The 19,338-nt window shown below is 47.1% G+C and overlaps 1 protein-coding gene across 8 annotated transcripts in view; it reads right to left on the bottom strand.

Moving 5' to 3' along the window:
- Nucleotides 1-18,109, bottom strand: part of grm8a (glutamate receptor, metabotropic 8a) — a 229,397-nt gene extending 211,288 nt beyond the window's left edge. For all 8 annotated transcript variants that reach the window (XR_013467499.1, XR_013467500.1, XR_013467497.1 and 5 more), the window contains exons 1-2: nucleotides 17,677-18,109; nucleotides 12,656-13,484 (exon numbers count right to left, since the gene is read on the bottom strand). Coding sequence is in view for 4 of the 8 variants with exons in the window: in XM_078101852.1 (XP_077957978.1) it covers nucleotides 12,656-13,198 (543 nt within the window). In the remaining 4 variants the exon portion in view is untranslated. The remainder of the gene's footprint in view (nucleotides 1-12,655; nucleotides 13,485-17,676) is intronic.
- Between the last annotated feature and the right edge of the window lie 1,229 nt (nucleotides 18,110-19,338).

Genomic DNA, 19,338 nt, shown 5'->3' with positions numbered 1-19,338 from the left:
CAAGCTTTGGTAAGCAGCCCCCCGGGGGCTCCGTCCATCGCCTCGCGTACAGGTATTATGATACACAGGCTTCGGTTCACTGGAGGACCCTCAGAAGAAGCCATGTCATCCGTTTCCAGAGGATTAGGTAATTACCGTTAAACTAAATTTTGTGCACAACACAGGTTACAGCTTACACAAAACGTTTAGAAATCAGAATAATCGATTTATACATATTCAGGTTTTGTGCTAAAACAATTATTAGCCTGGAATTCTGTAAAGTAAATCACTGACCTCACCCAGTTTGAATGTCATTTGACCCTTTAAAGTTGACACAATGCCCAAACATCCCCCAAAGAAAGATCTGCATGGTGTTCAGGTGATCATCCTGAATATGCAAATTCGCTACTTTGTTCCGTAAAAAAACAAAAAAGATAATTTGCCCGCTATCAGTTGAGTTATGGCAGACAAATAAATACAACCTAATGTTTGCCTTCACTAGTACTTTCCATTTGTTGATCAGTATATGATAAAAACATAGAGTTACATTATGAAGAGCCCACCAGCAGAAATCCAAAAGAGCAGAGTCATTTCCAAGATGTGAAGATTTAAAATAATTTAAAGCCCAAATACCCTTCATAAAAAACATCTGTAAAAAGGTAATAGATCATATTTCATTCACTCTGCTACTGCAGCACAAAGTCAGCCAGACTTCTTTCCTAAAATGTAAAAAGAAGCTAGCAAAAAATCTACCAACGATACATTCAACCAAAATGGCCTAAGGGGTCCATTCCGTTATTCATGACTACATAGTTGATAACATGGCAATCGGTATTTCAGAGCGCTAAAGTAAAAGCTCAAAGGAGTGTGTGCAAACATCAAGACTACCAGCACATTCCCAGAGGGGCAACGGGGGAAATCTATGAGGTGGTGAGGTAACTGTTGAACATATTGTTTGGCTTCAGAGGATTTCAGTCATGCTGCAAACACTTTGACAGTTGCACATAAAAATGTAATTACAAATAGGGTTGGCTGGCAGATTACTTGTAAAAGAAAAACTTCTGCCATAAAAAAGGAACAACCTATTGCATACTAGTAGGTCAAGAGTCAGATGGGAAAATATACAAGCTAAACAACATACAAAATAACTCATGCAGTCTTCTTCACTTGCGTCAGATATTCAGTGAGACATTGCAAACTGTTCTATAAGAATAGTTATTACAATCGTGCAGCATGCAAAGTATGAGTCACTCTCCTAAACTGACGCGTATAGTCTTTCATTGCTTGGGGAATAAATGATATCACTTAAAGCCCAATGAAGTGTCGAACAGGAACTATATATATATATATATATATATATATATATATATGTAAAAAATAATTTTGCATGATCAAATGAAGCAGCTAAAAGCTCTACTGGCAAAAGAATCTTGCAACGGATCATTGGTTGCTTGTTTGTTAGTTGATTTCATTTAAAATTAGAATGCATGGAGTAACGGTCTTAGTTGGCAGGAGGCTTATTTATGGGCGTTTCATATTTCTGTGTTGTCAAAACACTGCACAATCAATCATGTGAATTGTCGATTCATCACCAGCTCAACATCAGCAATTAGGCCAACAAAACCGATCTCCCTAGAATGATAGGGGGACATTTTGGAGGAGTTAAAGCAAAGCATGACCCCTAAAAAAAAAAAGGCGGAAGGACTTTTTGTCTCTGTGTCCCCGACAGACGAGAGGAAACACTTCAGCGCCTTTTCTAAATGTCATCCTAATTATGAGAGACGTCGCGTCGGAATACCAAAAACATACTTAAATACCAAAACCTCAAGGCTTCTCTCATCGTGTACCAACCCCCCCTCATCCCCCCTGAGCGTCAGCTCTCAAAGACCAAGCAGCTCGGAAGGAGTCAAAAGCGAGGACGATGCTGCGAGCACGGTGCTGCGAAGATGACTCAGCGTGACTCACATCCGACAAAGGTGATTGTCCAAAAGTTAAACTTAGCCAACTTCCAAAAATAGACTACTTTGAGGAGCATGTGTGCATCACATTCCGCCCCGAATGATGTCTCTGCCTCCTTCTAGCATTGCGATCATACAGCTACAACGTCTTCAATCTGCTACGCAAACAAAATGTTCCGTTTTAGTGTCCAATTCAAAACAAGGGATTTCCACATGCCTTCAGGCTCCAGTTGGCGGACAAGTTCCCGCCCAAGTGGCTCATCCCCCCCACGGGGGGGTTTTCACTTAGTCTGCCTGATTAGACTACTTGTCGGGACGGAGTGTGATTGGAAGCGTCGGGGCGGGTTTTTCGCAGATGGTGCGTGAGATTCGGACGCAGCGGGACTTCACGGCCCGCGTTGCAAACTCAAATTATCGATTCACGCTCGCTAAACAAAGTCCACCGAGAGCAAAGATTGCCAATTTACAAGAGTTATCGTATGAAATGTAATGTTTTTTTTAATTAATTAGTGTCACATTGAAAAAGCAAACAACCAATACACAATACTGAAGTCATCCAATACGATGCTTAAGATAGAACTCCCAACGTGGCACCCCGTGTGTGTAGTGAATAGAGATGAATTCATTTAACTCAAATGTCACTGCGCACATTTTGACATGACCTAGCAGAAAATGCACAATAAGGAATGCAATCAAAATAGTGATTGACACTTAATGTAACAAAGACAACATTTACTTTTCCTGCTTTGACATCTTAGATAAAGAAGGTGTATTCCGAGCAGAAATGTACATCAAAACTAGGAATTGTCAGTTTCATTCAGAGTGGTTACATGGATTCGAATAACTGGCTTAGTCGGACTGAAATCGAATTATCCGCTTCATGTAAACACCTTCGTCCGACTGTGCGGTCCGACTACGATCCGATTAACACCCCTGGATAACTCGATCCGATCCAGTTGATAGTTCGACTATTGCGGCATGTAACGGTGAATCGTATAAGGAACTGGACTTTGCGTCTTTGCGCATGCTCGAGATCCCGACGGCGTCTTCTCTCCGTTATCAAATCAGCCAATAGCGCCATTCGCATCCGCTGTCCTCCTATTAACATCATGCAAACATAGCAGAGGGATGTAGCTTCACCTTGCTCTCCGTTCGCCATCTTTCTCGTAATGTTGTTGTTGGTGGTTGTTGTTGTTGGTAGTGGTGAACAGGTCAAGCGGAAATGGCTGTATCACACTAGTTGTGATGAAAACAGCGCCACCTATCGTATCGGATATGACATGCTTCCGGCCAATGATTCGATTTATTCACTGCCATGTATATTGGGATAATAGCACTTGCCCCGAAAGATAGCATAGTCCGACTAAGCAAAGATTCCAATTATACCATCATGTAAACACACTGAATAAAGAATAGCCCATTGTCAGACCTTGAACGATGAGGTATAGCAATCTTAACTTTTGGAGTGCACTGAATTGATTACAAACTGCTGGATTGTGCTGCAAGAGTTATTTGGATAAAGGACTCATGAGGAAAGAAGGAGATGACGACTGCGATGGAGGGGTTAACTGGCTCTGTGTTTGATATTCTGATAAACTTAGTAGATAGTTATTCCAGGGCAATCAAAGCATTCATAGCATTCATACACATGTAGTATTACTGATACAGCATGTACATGACATAATAACACTGTGTAACTGCGGCGCCGGACTGTTAAATGCACCACCGACCAGTTTAATATCTCACCTTCCCTCAGACTGTGTATCCAGGAAAACACACTGGACACTCAAGGATGTATGGAAATGCAAGCACTAAAGGTCCTTTAAGGCTCCAAATTGGCAAAAATATACAAACTTAGATAAGTTACAAAAGAAAAAACGGAGATATACATTCCTTCACCTGATGTGGTGAACCAGTCGGGCCCCCTCCAATGTCCATTACCAAGAAGCACGAGTAAGTGAGGCAAAAGGAAGAAGTCTCTAACTCTAGGTGTAGAACCAGGGTTGGAGAGAGATAAAATGAGAGCAGGTGGAAGGAGGTTAGAGGTCATACTCTCCTCTCAGTCAGAGCTGTGACTAGTTAAAAATACACATTCCCTCTCTACCTCTGTGTGCGTCTCTCTCTCGCTCTCTCTCTCTCTCACTCATCTTCTATGCATAATTCAAGCTGAGATTCCGGCATGACGAGCGTGGCCATTAAAAATACATGTGGAGGCCGCGCTGCCGAGGCCGTTTAGCGCTGCCTTCCCTCGGAGGAGGAGCGCTGCCTATAGAAGAGAAAGGGAGGATAGAGGAGCAGGAGGGGGAAAGAGGAACGGTGCAAGGACAGACAGAGAGAGAGAGAGAGAGAAGCATGAGGGTTGACGGGATGAAGAAGCTGAAGGAAAGGCTCCCAGCTTCCTCTATTACACACGATATGGCTCCCAACTATTAGCAAACCAATATCACAAGCCCGATACATAAATTAGTTCTCCCCATTTTATTCTTTTGTCAATCAACTGCATCAATCACATCTAAATAGATGAGCAAATAAAAAAGGGTTAGCAATGCTGTGCATGGATGCGTGTGCGTAAAACACAGGCAGAGGATGAGCCTTCGTATACGTCATTTTCTGTATAAATCTCCAAACGCACACACGAGCATGCACAGGTCCCGTAAGCGGCCTCCTACAGAAAGATATTGTTTTTTTGCAGGCGGACCCCGGGCTTTCTCCTAATGTTCTTTCCATGTCTTCTGGCCCTGCTTCCATAAATAATAAGCCACAGATATTAACACGGCCAGAGGAGGCTGCAGGAGATGCAGAGAAGAAGACAAGGAGGCGGCCACGGCAGAAGAAAGACGGATCGAGGCTCGCCGGGAGCGGCCAAGCAGGCATGTGGAAACGCCATGTGGAAAAAAAAAAACACTTAACCTCTTTCTTTTTTCCCCCCTCCTGTTCTTCCTCCCACCTGCTTTCGGCAATCTAGTGCAACATGGCTGAGAGATGTAAAAACACCTCCCGCAAGTCGCCTTTTTCCCCCCTGAAGTCGTCCGCTGCTCTCATTCTGAACTCTTTTCCTCTGACGATTACCGTATTACTGCCGTCCATCTCCTCATCTGTAATCTGGAATATAGAAAGGATAATAAAAAGGAAACGTGGATGTGAGAGGGAATAAACCTATCAAGAGGTTAATCTGAACAGGAAATAGTTGGAAAGAAGCAGTAAAAAAAAATTGAAAAGCGGCCATTTTCTTTGCTTCTTTTGATGCCAAACAGCAGGGAAGCTGTCATCATTGCTCAGTATCGAACCCACATCAAGAGTTTGGCTGTGTACCAGCACCTCAATTCAGAGGATCCCTTCCAGTACCCTCCTATCTCCCGCCTGCAGGTTCCCGTCTCATTTCCTCGCTCTCTGTCCTACTTTCACTCACATTTGTTGAAATTAAGAGACACTTTTTCCAAATCGAAAGCGTTTGAAATGCTCCTCGAAAGATAAGGCCGTTTTAAATGGAACGCTCGCTTCTCTCGCTTTGCAAAATATAAAACACGTGCTCCATTCAGTCTTCAGCCCCAGTGAGAGACCTGGGAGGAATAATGGACGAGGTCACCGGCCTTTCAATTCTAAAAAAAATAATAAACTGAAAAAAAACAGTTTTGATTTGAACGCACCACGCCGCCGAACTCCTCACCCAAGTGTCCATTCTGTCACTTGCTGAGCGAATACACACAATGCAATAGGACCATTTAGCACACTGATCGATTACGGTGACACGAGCAAGAGACCGATCAGATACAATGGCAGTTTAAGGAGCAGTCCTCCAGATTGCTTTCTTGTTACGCCAATAAATAAACGCAGTAACAAAACAACAAGACCATTTGGTCTTTTTACATTTTTTTTTTTTTAAACAAAACACACAACAGTGAGTCACGTGGAATTGAGCACCGTTTTCCGTTTGCCTTCCACCACATTTCACACCGGTGCGCCAGCTCAATCACACTTGTCTGTGTCTGTGAGTGTGTGTCTATTTTAAAATGACTGAAAGATGACCGAAATAGTTTTGTAACACACCGAGCTCATGACTTGATCACAAGTTTGTGTTCAAAAAAAGTCTAATGATGTTATGTCCTTCTTGCTATCTAAAGAAAACACGAAGAAACACACACCTAGACAGATGTGTCAGATATACAGTTCATATCAGCCCACCACTGACAAAGTTTGAAGTTGAAATCGGTTAATTTCTTGTTCGATACGACAAATAGTCCACATCGACAAAAAGTTATTTTACAATGATGTAGAGAAGGAGAAGAGCAGGAATCATTTGGCCCTTTACGGTTGATAAGTGCTCTTGTCTGACACAGCGGCCATGTTGGCATCTGATGAGTTAACACGAGTAATTCATTAATAACATTAATGATGTTTCTGTTCTTTTTGGGGGGGGGTGGCCACAGTCTTTTTCATTGTGCACGCTGGCAAATGAGCTTTTAATGTGACCCACTGGACCCGCGCCGGACTTCACGTCGAACGGTCCGCAGAACAATGCTGACATTCACAGATTTAAAGCGATTAGAAAGCATCAACAAGCGCAGCCAAACCCTCCGCGTCGGGCGGGACGGTGGTAAATGCAAAGAGGACACGTTAAAACATCACGTAAGCACGCGAACGCGCACGAGACCCGCCATCGCAGGGGAAACCGCGAGGCGGCAGGTCACGCGCGGATAACTTTCCTTTTACACTCACGTTTGTTCGACGTCGAAGTTGGTTTTTCTCTCGTTTTTTTCTCCACGGGGATGGAAGTGTTGTCACGGTTGTTGTTGTTGTTGTTGTTGTTGTTTGCAGTTGTGTTTTGTTGCCCCGTCGCCAGATTCAGCGCGTGAGGGAAACGTGTTGTCCCCCCTGATACATTTGAGTTGATTGCCTCACCTGTGAAAGGTGCGATACATATCTGCGCACAATCTGCGTGACGTGAAGCTGCAAACCCAAGAAGGGGGGGGCAGTTGAGGGAATTCAATGGCAAAACAGCTTCAATGACCAAATTAAATCTTTGATAATTTTTTTTTAAAAGGACACAAAAAGGACCCATGACACCACAACATTTATACTATATAAATGATTTAAAAATATATATATATAAAATCATTAGGATATCTTCAAGAACCTGTTTCACCCCAAAATACTGCTTAAATGTTCAGCTGTGCTTGCATGACAGCAAACCGAGGCCAGGGGTCAAGTTGAGGTCAATGTAAATACCTCTTTTTAAATTGTAAGAACTCAGCTAAACTTTCCACTCTTTCCAAACTTTCTCCCACAGTCAAATGTTCTGTCTTTTTGGGGTACGTTCATGTCAAAATGAGAAAAAGCCATTACAGTTGCATCGTTCCAACGCTGTAGTCAAAAGCGAGTGGTGGACTCGAGCCGAGAACACTTCCTCAGGGAACCCAACTCGGAAACCAAAATACCCCGCGCGCGCTGGCTCGGCTTCACACCGAAACGCCCCCGGGTGCTGAGACTGAGGGGTTATTCTTGGCATCTCTCACTACCCCTAATCCCCAATTCCGCCTGATGGCAAATAATCCCCACCTCGCCACATGTTTCCTTATGCCACCAAAAAAAAAAAAAAGAACATGATGTTTGGTGCGCTGCACCGCGGCTGCCAGCTCCTCCTCATCAGTCGCAATGGATCAAAAGGAGTGAAAATCATGACTCACAGCGTCAGAGGGAAAGCACAGGTGTGACGGATGACGTTATTGCTGGTTCCCTCGTGGAATACATCTTAATATCATCAGCAGCACCTGTGTTTGACAAGTTGAAATTTCCACTGTGGAAAAAAGGGACTGAAATGTCAAATGTGACAGAGGAGCCATTATTGTCATCGGTTACAAACTATGCTTTTCCTTCTTTGTCCCACTGTGGTGTGTGTGTGTGTGTGTGTGTGTGTGTAATAGGTTCACCTATCCCTTATCCAAAGCTTCCATTCAGTTACCCGGCCAGATGAGAGGAAGAGGAGCGATAGCATCTCCTCCTACTGTAATGTGCTCTACACACATGGTCCTCTCCATACGCGCCCTCGCACATTATACCAGTCTCCATCCCTTTTACCGAGTCCACCTGCCGGTTCTATTAAGGCCTTTACGGTGAAATAAATCAGGACATTAACACACACACACACACACACACACACACACAGTCAGCAGTTTCACTAAACACATTTTTAATGACCTCTCTGTCCCCACGTACGTGTTTGCCCCTTTATGTATAAGGGTTAGGGACATAACAAACCACATACATACATACTTTTCCACATAAAAAATGAAAAGGGTCAAAATAGTTTAAGGAAAAATGTAGTACAGTTACTGTATCTCTCTTTGCCCTGTATGAGGGGTCCTTCAAAGTATTTCACCTTCCAGTTTCTCCTCTTGGACTCAAGGGTCTAAGAATGTAGGATGTCTCAATCGTCGTGAATTAATCGTCCAGATATTCTAGCTGGTGGTTTTCGGCTCGATGGCTAAAAACGACACATTGACACAATTCCACGCGTGTTAATACCTGGAAAAACAAATACATTCATTCCGCAATTCATTTTTCAAAACTCAGGACCGGCACCATTGAGCCGCACCGCAAATGCCACTTAGTCTGTGTTCACCCGTTACATATGGCTCCAGCAGATAAATCATATCCACGCAACACTCGACAAATGAAAGCAATACATTATTTCAGAAGGACAATTAAGGGCCCCGTTCATTAACCACTTGCTCATTAGGGCCGCCGTCGTTAGCGGAGGATGGATGATCGCGGCCCGCCCGCCCGTCCGTCCGTAGCGGCTGCCGTGTTTTCCCGCCTCGGGGAGGCTTCACGAGCACGAGGTGACACAAACCCCAGACGCACACTCTCGTCCTAACGAGGTTTCCGTGCCCTCCGCTCAGCAGCATCATCATCGCCCGCTTAATGCACGGGGCTCCTTTTTTTGTCTTTCTCTTCGTTTCTTCCCCGCGGTTCGTCCTACTCTGCCTTTCAGATTCTTCCTCGCCGCGTCTTCTCCGCACTCGTCCTCCTCTCCGCTCGCCCGTCGTCATGTCCTCAAACAGGTCTCTGCCTATATGTTCCATTTGTTTTTTATTCTGTAAAAATCACAAACTTTGAATTTGCCTCAGAGAGCTTCACGGTCTGTACACAGGCAACGTCTTCTGCGTCCCAAAACCTCTGACATCTCACAACAATGCCTTGACCATAATACCACATCTGCCATTGGTCGGGTGAGCAATGGCATCTAGAGGAGAAAAAAAAAAAAAAGGAAAACCCACCTTTAATTCCATTTGGATGCAGCTGTTGTCCTCCCCCGTGAAGCTGAACGCCAAGTTGATTTGTATTTCGGAGGGTTGCTGCCGCGCCTGAGACGGAGATTGTTCTCGCGTGCCTCTCGAGTGCTCAGAAGCCGCAGCCCGGTGCAACGTTCCGAGGGTTTGAGCAAACATTTGCTCCCGCTAATTTGCAGCGGGAAGTGTGTGGATTCCGTTGGCACGTGCGCGACCGCTCTGAAGAAGTCCTGTTTTTGTACGCACATATTTGTTCATATATATACGCACAATTGTATACTTTACACTCACACCCGAGTGCCTCCATTGGTGAGTGGTGGGAACGCTCACGTCGGACAACGTGTGGTGTGGAGGAAGGCGGCTCAGGCAGCGGGGAGCCGTCCTCGGGAAAGCAATCATCGCCGCGACGGATACATCAGCAATATCTCGCGGCGCGGCAGTTAATTCCCAGAGCGGACGGGGGAGAGGAGCGGGGAGGCCCGCCGGCCGAATCGTGGGAGCAATTGGAAAAAAGCTCCTTCTGCAGCCGTTTCCTCCGGCATACAAGTGTTCAGACGCGCGCATGTTTAAAACAAAAAACGCAGATGCGAAAAGCTGGAGGAGCGAAGGCCCACACAGAGAGCGTGGGAACGGCTCCTCAGCTGCTGACCTTGGAACACTTGCTAGAAAGAAACACCAACAGAGACACTATAATAAGTTGTCCATGCAAATGAAACAATCGTGTGTGCGTGTGTTTCGAACCCCGTGGAACATTCCAGCTGGTGTGTCGAGTGCGTGCGTGCATCCGAGCAGCGTGATAGATGGAGGTGGGCTACAGTCGCAGTAGGTTTTCCCGTGCAAAAGGTTACAGGTTTTGGCCTCAGGAGGTGACCGAAAGCGTCACGGGTCAAACTACGCTTCTGTAATTACTGCCCACGCGATCAATATCCCAGGACGAAGCCGCCACGAGGGTGACAGAGGAGAAAGGAAGAGGAGATGGGACAGTGAGTTTGAACGTGAGGCTGTTTCAATGGGAGGATGACGCAGGCGTGCGCCGTCCCTCTTTAACTGGCCATTTGCACGAGCAGCACCTGTCTTTAGTACCTTCCTCGGACCTCGGAAGGGGAAAAAAAACAAAGCACACAGAGAACAAAACAGAGCCTTTTATGACTCACTAGAGAGTCCAAATGCTGTGACGCAGACCTGTTTGTGCAGGATACTTTATCGCGGCTCATATTTTTGGAGTAATGTCAGTTTTAGGATTGAAGTCGTCGCGTTAGTTAATCAGCTTTTGGAAAATCGCTGCTGGACACGAACCTCAAAGAGTGAGACGGTCGGACAGAAGCCCGAACCAACCGTGTCGTGTAATACTTTAATCAACGCGTTTCCTTTTAAATGTAGTGTTGAGCTGTGTGAGCTCAGAGCATACAGATGACCCACACTTTGCTCTGTTCTTTTCATATGTTAAATGACGAAACATGCCGCTGCGCCGGCCCCGGCCCCCCCCCCAACGAGGATTAGCAAAGTTTCATCTCAAGTCATCCCCTCTCTCCGCTCACGTATCATCCCCCCGGAGCAGAAACGGCTACAGATAATCTTCAAAAGAGGGAACCAGCGACAAAAGAAACACCAGCAACTTTTGCTCGACTTGATTTCTCTGCGACTGCCGGCGAGCGATTCCCTCCGCGGCAGAGAAAACCAAAAAGTCCCTTTTTCCTGAGGATTTGGATGTTATATTTTTTCACACAAATCTCTTTTGTTTGGTGCTAGATTCAAAAGACACACTCTCTCTCTCTCTCTCTCTCTCTCTCTCTCTCTCTCTCTCTCTCTCTCTCTCTCTCTCTCTCTCTCTCTCTCTCTCTCTCTCTCTCTCTCTCTCTCTCTCTCTCTCTCTCTCTCTCTCTCTCTCTCTCTCTGCTCTGTGCTCTGTTAGCTTTCTGAGTGGGCGACGAGCTGAGACTGGCACTGTCAGATTAGCCCAGTTAAAAAAGACATATGTTTATTGCACCATGTTTTGTGTGTGTGTGCGTGTGTGTGTGTGTGTGTGTGTTGTATACGAGTGTGTCCTCCGTACTATTTTCAGACGGTGACACGTGCTGCATTATTCATGATAATGAATTCAAGATACAGTCTTGTGTCATATAATACCACTGCCACGGGCACTCACGCACACGGATAGCTTTACTAAATACCTTTCACACACACACACACACACATAGACACACACACACACACACACATACATGATCGCGGGCACGCTTAAATGCTGAGACACAAAGCACACGCGTGTACGCTGACGCGCGCAATGCGCTAAATCGTATTAGGCAAATGAGAAGGAGGCAGTGCGGAGCCAGAAGAGGCGCTCTGTTCGAGGGCTGTTGCTGTGACAGATCCTGGCATAAATCATGTTTAGTTGTTGTTGTTGTTTAATATGTAAATCTTCCATTCAAAGCACAAGTCGGTTGTTAACAAGTACGTTAAAACACACGCACGCACGCATGCACACACACACAGTTGTACAATCCTGCGTGTCCCTTCAAGGGACGCACAAAACTGTGTGGCCCCAATCACACACACATACACACACACACACTCACTGTGAGAGTGCGTGGGATAGGTGTGGATGTGAAATGCCATGGGCGTCATTACACGACTCATATTTCATAATCATATGGCCATCCATCAGTTCCGTCCAGCTAATGATGACAAATCCAACACACACACACACACACACACTCACCCGTATGCACACTGGCGCAAACACACACCTCGAGAAATTCAAGCACTCTCTGTCACAGACGTGCGCCTGCGAGGACACGAACATGGACAGCATAAAGGGAGCAACCACGGCGCTGTGAGGATGCTCAATAGGCCCACATGTGTACTGGAAAACACACACACAACAAAAAGAGATATCCTAACGCACAACGCGCACGCACAGATGTGTGCTGCAGCGAATGAAGTGGCTGTCGACAGATTTCTGCTGTAATTGATACGCGTGTTTGGAAGCCAGTTTTATCTGGCCCGACCACAAGCCAGGAACGATCTAAGCCGCGCAGTGGATAACACAGATGCACACACACACACACACACAAGCCCTTCCTTGCAAGCATCAGTTAACACATCTCAGAATATCTTTTTTTCACGCGCATACAGTACACACACGCACATCCGAGAGGAGATTAAATCTCACTTTAGGCTCCTAAAGCCAAATGCGCTGGCTAATGAAAGTAGACCCTCCCCGTCTGAAGAGGCAGCTGAAACCTCCAGGAAGACTGACTACTTTTTAATTGGTTGTCATCGTTGAACTTTATCTCGCCGGCGACGATGAGTGAGGTGAAATGTGCGAGCGGGCTAGACAGGAAACGTACACACACACACACACACACACACACACGAGACAGAGCGGAAGAGAAAGGAGAAGAACCGTATATACTTTCACAACTTTACCTTGAACAGGCGCAAGATGTTGGCCACCATGATGGAGACCGAGCTGGCCGCGGCCCCTATCACGCCCACGATCTTGTCGGGCTTGGTGAAGATCGGGGGGTCGCCGTTGGCGCAGCGCACGTCCGAGCCGTCCCTCTCGATCAAGGCCTGCACGAAAGTCAGGGACTGCTCCAAGGCGTACGTGTCCCTGGAGCAGGTGTCCAAGATGCGGGCCCCCAGTGTGATGTTGGGCAGCAGCTCGGGGTCCTTGTTGATCAGGTCCACGGCGAACATCATGGCCTCCAGGCGGTGGATGCCCTTCTCCTTCTTCAGCTCCCCGCAGGGCGTGCCGCGGTCCCCCCGCGAGTGCACGGGAAATAATCCGCCGAGGATGATGTCGCCGTCCAGCCGGATGGAGTGGGCGTACTCCGGCGCCGCCTGGGGGTCTATCGGGACCCGCTGAGGGGCGGTGACGGGAAGGAGCCAGGTGCAGGAAGTAGCCACCAGCAGGATGACGACAGACGGGGACCGCCGGCAGGGAGTCGGGTTCCACTGTGGTTCCATGATCGCCAAACCGATCGGCAAACAAGAACCGGGCCTTAGACGGGGGATTTGGGATGGGTATTCCAAAACGGAGGGGTTAGGTCTTTGGGGCTGAATCTTAAAAAGTAGGGACCTTCCTATTGGTCGAAAAGGAAGCGGGAAAGGACGCAAGGGGTGGAGTCAGTCAAGCCCCATGAGGGAATCATATTCCAGAACGGAGAATGCGGCAAATAGCAAAGCTGGGAAAGTAGAAATACACCGTTGGGGAGTTGGGCCCGTAATCCACCGGTCACATCCTCAGAGGAGCCTGCGGATGAGACAGAGAGACAGGGAGAGGATTTCTAAGCGGCAGGGTGCAGTGAACAGCAAGCCGCGCCACAGTCCACCTGGCAAACATGTGCAGAACCGAAAGTCGAGAAGTGCGCACGGTGCACACGCTCACGCGGGCAAAAGGCTTTTCGCCGGCAGACCTGTCAAAACTCGCACTGCCATTCTATAATTGAAAACCCAAACTCTGTCAGTTTGTAATCACCTCTTTTCACACACACGCTTCACACACACACACACACACACACACGCGCTTGTCTCCTGGCATATCGATGAGGGAAGCAGCTGCTCAAATGACAGCGGGAAAAAAAACCTCGGGCTATTTGCACAAAGGCTGCCTGCTGCAGTGGAGAAAGAGATGAACGGAGCAAGGTGGAGGTGGAGGAGGAGGCGGGCGCGAAGAGGGGTGGAGGGACAGACAGATGGAAACAGGTGAGACGGCGTGTGAGAGAAAGCCCGAACAGAGGGCGAGTGCCTCAGAGCGAGCGCGTCGCGTCATCCGAGCACCTGTTTCTGCTGCAGCTAAATGAACACATTACATCCTGCTGCGCACACACACACACACACACACACACACCCACACACACACATTGAAAGAGCTTGAAATCACAACAGGTAAAGGTCATGTTGAAAGTTCCAAACCCAATGAGTACGTTCCGGTTGCGTTACTGCGCCTTGCAGTAATGCTGCGCCCCCTGAGCTGCATGTTGAGCAGCCATGTCCCTGAAAAGGGGGAGAACTTGGTTTGTGCAGAGACGGACAATCGTTCTCGACAAAAATGAGGGATTTTTATTCTTCTCATTTTCCACGGAGACCGTTTTTTTAGCGGGGAAGCGGAATGTACATTGTGATCCCTAAGCGGGTATTTAAAGGTGAGTTGTTTCCCGCGTTTTGTCCTGAAATATTTAATTACCTTGGAGAACGTCCATTGTATTTCCCATAAGGGGGGAATGTAGCTCTTCGCCCCTGTAAATGAATGAGGAACATTGGATTTAATCCAGCTTTGTTCAGCGCCGCGGACAGCTGTTTGGTCGACGTTTCATGAAATAATTCCTACGTAATCAGGCCATCCCTCTGATTTTAATTATAGGCTTCCTGTTTACCTCAAGGCGCACAGGCGCTGCTTCTGAGGTGGTCCTTTTATCAACCAATTTAGCCTATTAATTAGCCTTGCAGTTCACTCTATTGCTTATCTTCGCTGAGAGAATAATCTGTCCGTGCAAACAGACGACCCAGCTGCATCCTCAGAGCAATAGTTTTAGACAATATCGCTCACAATGTTTCGCCAATAAAGGCCGAGGGCTTCATTCTTTTACCGCCAAAACCCCTGGCGACCGTTTCCTATATGATGCTAATCAAGATCCTGCTGGTATTTATGATCATTTGGGATCTAATTCAACACTTTTGAAGCATGAATGCAGTCTCGCTTAACTTAAAAAAAGAGCATGTTAACATTCAATGATTTCTAAAGGAAAGCCTTATGCGCATAGCTTTAAATATTCAGCAAGCTTGGCCGACGTCGCCCACAAGGGCCCCCTAGCAGGTTCCAGCCTCAGATCTCACCACAGCGTGTGCAGCTTCTCTCTATGAATCCATTTATAACTCAATTCTGTCCCAATTAATGTATCAGTTCCTCTCCACTCTGAATGGAATTAGGTCAAAGCCACTCATACACAGAATAGGATTAAAAACCCAGATGCTTTATATAGGTTAGCCGGTACTCGCCGCAATACTGTTAATTCAACACTTTTTTTTTTTTTTTTCACCCCCCGCTCCACTTGGCACAGCACAAAAAGGGTCCAGATGAGGGTTGGATCCCCTGTTATCAATTCATTAGACATCATTTAACAGCCACAATTACATCTGCTCTAATAGGATCTACAGTAGCTCACAGATTCAGCTTCTCTTCATCAACTCCCTGGCTTTGTCCCCCCCCGGCTCTTAACATTTGGCTTTTAATCAGATCTTCCCAGACTACATGGACTTTTGTTGAACCAAAAGGACGCTGTGCGCGCTCCCGTCTGGCAAAGATAATGCGTTGGTGCGCGCGCCTCTCCGTCTGGACCCGTCGCTACCCACCCCCCCACCCCCACCCCGCGAAATGCTTGCTTGTTTACGACCGCGTGCTGCTCAAGGACCGTCCCGTGGTCGCCTTCAGTCACCATTTTACTTTATTGACAGTTTGATGCCGTCATTGACTCCTCGCTCATCTTAACTGTCCCGTCGGGGCCGCGAGTGATCAACGGCCGCCTCTGAGGCCGAGTCCGCTTCTGACAATCGGGAGTAAATCACACCGGGGGGGGGGGGGGGGGGGGGGGGCCCGAGACTTCAGGCTCTTCAGGGCAGGGATCTGAAAACTACCCAACGGCCCAAGTCATGTGTTTCGAGCCGGAGGTGAGGCCCTGACGTTATTAAGTAATTTGCTCCCATTGGTTATTTCAAAAAGGGGGGGTCACAGGTCACCTTGTCTGTACATGACGGTAAAACACACCCGCCATACTTCTTGACCTTTCTCGTAGTCCAAAGCTCCCATGAGGGTCCCGGGCTATGGCCTCTGTTTTGATGCTTTACAACAGGCAAAGAGTGGCAGCCTGAAGGACGGATGAGGACCTCCTGAAGGTGGGAGGTTTCCCTCCGCTGTGGTGGTTAGATGAAGATCTTCAAAGCCCAGGAGACTGCAGCTGGATCATCACTCTCTTTAATTCACACCCACGGCCGGCTGTCTGAATGAGTGTCGCCCACTCGCTCCACTGTGGATTTATTTCAGTTTTTTATCAAGCGGCCTTTTCTGGTTCCCTCCAGCTGTTTTCTCCTCAGTCCACACCGGACGTCGGAGCCATTTCTCTTGGCCTCCTCCTCCTCTGCACCTGGTCCCCTGTTCCCTCGCGTTCCCCTCCCTCCTCCACTTTTCTATTTTCCAAATCGGCAACCCTCTCGTATTTGCGTCTTCATTTCTCCCACCCTGCCTGCCTCTCCTTCATCACCCTCCTCCTCCTCCTCTATCGTCTTGTGCAGGCCTCCTCGTTTCTCTGGGGAGCTTCGCTGCTCTTTTCAGAACGAGGTAGCATTCCTGTCTCCCCGTCCTCCTCTCTCGTTCTCTCTGTTGCACTCAACAATTGCTGTCCGTCTTTCCATCGGTCTCCCCGTCACCGTCCTCTTTGGTCTCGTCTCATTCACGCCTTACTTTTTTTCTTTTTCTGTCCACCGGACGTCCATCACAAAACTTTGGAGGGTTTTAGCAAGATTGGGGGCCAATGAGGGGATCAGTACACCCTGTCTCTCTTTCTCTCTCTTACACTGACACACACACACACACATCTTCTAGGTTTCCCCCCTCCAAATTTAGCATACGCTTAAATCTAAGAAATGATGACACAATTAAATTCATTTGAATATGGAAACACATCCATAAAGGAAGATGACATCCATTTAAATGCAATATATGTCATATAACATTAAAAACAATCTGACTTTTGGGAGCATATCTGATCAATTACAGGGGCATCTTTTCCCGTTCATGTTCTCTACAAGTGAAACCGCATTCCATATGTCAGTCAGGATTGTTTCCACATATAAAACAAAGCCATCAAACCCCAGCTTGCAAAGGAGCCATAATTAGCTCGCACATCGTCGTTGAAGCAGATGCCTGTGACATGCTGAGGTCATGCGTCTGGAGATAAAACGCGGCCCACGGGTTCACAAATAAGACTTTGTGATATCAAAGTGTTTCTGCAGCATTGGAGGCTCCGTCACGGCACCGTCATTAAGGCAGCGGCGTCCACAGAAGCAGAAGCACCACAGAAATGGCGTAAATATGGAGATTAATGGTTCACACCTCTGCTTTTTTCAGTATCCATGTAATATTGAGTTCCTACCTGAAGCATCGCTTTACGTGCCGGGAAGACATTTGCTCACCTAACCAATATATTGCAGAAGATCCATATGAAATGAAAATTGTCTGTAGAAATCAATACAATTCCATAACAGACCGACAGTAAGACAAACTGAAACAATAAACGAGACGTGAAACGTGTTTATGGAATAATCAGGGAACATGAGGGAGAAAACACCCACAGCAAAAGGTTCAAATAAATAAATAAAAAGAAGCAGGAGCAGCATTTGATCAGAAGGGAGGGTGGGGAAGAAAAGCCAAATGAGAGCATAGGAGATACCTCAGGAAATCCGACTGATCCGAGGGCAGGTGAAGGGTGAGAAGCACCGTCTCCAGCCCGCTGCGCGGACTCCTCCTCCGGGTCCCTGTCCGCCTCGGGCAACTTCCTTGCGGAGCTCAGCAGTTTTCCCCCAAAAATATCAGCCCTCCTGGAGTGAGAAACCCCACGGAACAGCAAAGCGGATTTAAAAGACAAGTATAGCATCCAAAAGGCGAAGACGCGGAGGAGAAGAAGGAAATATACACACACACACACATATATATATATACAGCCGATGTTTAAAAGTCTTCCACTGTGGCCAGCAGAGCGGATTTCAGTCGTGAAAATGAAATAACACCGCACTTGTTTAAGGTGTCAACGGAGGGAGGCTGCCTGTAATGAAGGCAATACCCAAGAATGAGCCTGAGATACAGAGAGTGAGAGATGGAGAGAGAGAGAGAGAGAGAGAGAGGGGGGGATGAGAGAGAGGGGTAAAGGAATTCATCATACACGGAATATGTCCGCCGTGATCAATAATGTTGGCAAAAAGACGCACCTGATTTGTATCCGCGGCGGTCTCTCCGCTCTGCGCACTTTGCGCACCTCTCCGCTGCTATAAGGGGGCATAAAATATATGTATCCCAGGCATCGGGTCTTCATGTCCCCCGCCCCCCTCCTCCCCCTTCTCCTCCCCCGCGCGCGCGCACCAAATCACCGTCTAATTGCCCCAAGTGTCGTCCAGCATTCAATTCAAGTGTATAAATCGATCCGATCAATTGGATCAGTCGCTTCCATGGCGGAGGGATCTGGTTATTTGAACACATTAATAAGTCATCAAAATGTGCTCACACAAGGCGTTGCGCCACACTCTTAATTGCCCGAACTTAAATCCATTTTTACTGCACCCATTGACCCCCCCCCTTTGTTAAACCATCGCGCCATCGCTCTTTGTGGTGGGTAGAATTAAATAAATGAACCGCATCCCATCTGCTGTGTAATAACAATTTGATAAGCCGCGTGGAGTGAGAAACCAGGCAGTCCAAACAGACCCGCGTGTTCTCTCGCGTGGCGAGAAGATGTGCGCAACATGTCCAATTCGGGGCTCCGCCGCTGCGGCGCAGGCGGGAGGCGCGCGGGGCAATGGCGCCCTCTCGTGCCCGAAAGTGTGCTGTTGCAACGGCAAAAAAACAAACACATAAAATGTTTTTCTTTTTACAGGTAAATCGGGTGTGGAAGAATGTTACTTACACAAGTCCTTTAATACATACTTTCCTACATTCTAGGGGGAATTTATGATAAAATATTAATTCGTATTTTACGAAAACATGAACTGGAAAAATGATCGGTTTATATAACAATGCGATTAATATGATATTTCTACACCATATACAGCCCTTTTTGCATTGCTGAGAACATGATGGGTCTACGCAAAAGATATCCTTGATTGATCCGTATCGCCCTGCGTGGGTCCGCACGCAGTCTCTCGCTGACGTCACCAACGCGGATCCCTGTCCCCCTCGAGGCGTCAAAAAGGTATGACGTAGCGCGGGGGAAACATTGTGGGATGGCAAATGGGAAATCTCAGAAGTTAACTGTACATGTCTGCCAATTCGATTTCTGAGAAGAACAAAGGAAATCTCCTCTCGGCGAAGAGGAGTCAACAAATGATTGATTGAATTATAT

This window comes from Gasterosteus aculeatus, chromosome 4 (assembly GCF_964276395.1).
Source record: "Gasterosteus aculeatus chromosome 4, fGasAcu3.hap1.1, whole genome shotgun sequence".
Taxonomy (NCBI): Eukaryota; Metazoa; Chordata; class Actinopteri; order Perciformes; family Gasterosteidae; genus Gasterosteus; species Gasterosteus aculeatus.
This window is presented reverse-complemented; position numbering and strand designations above follow the sequence as displayed.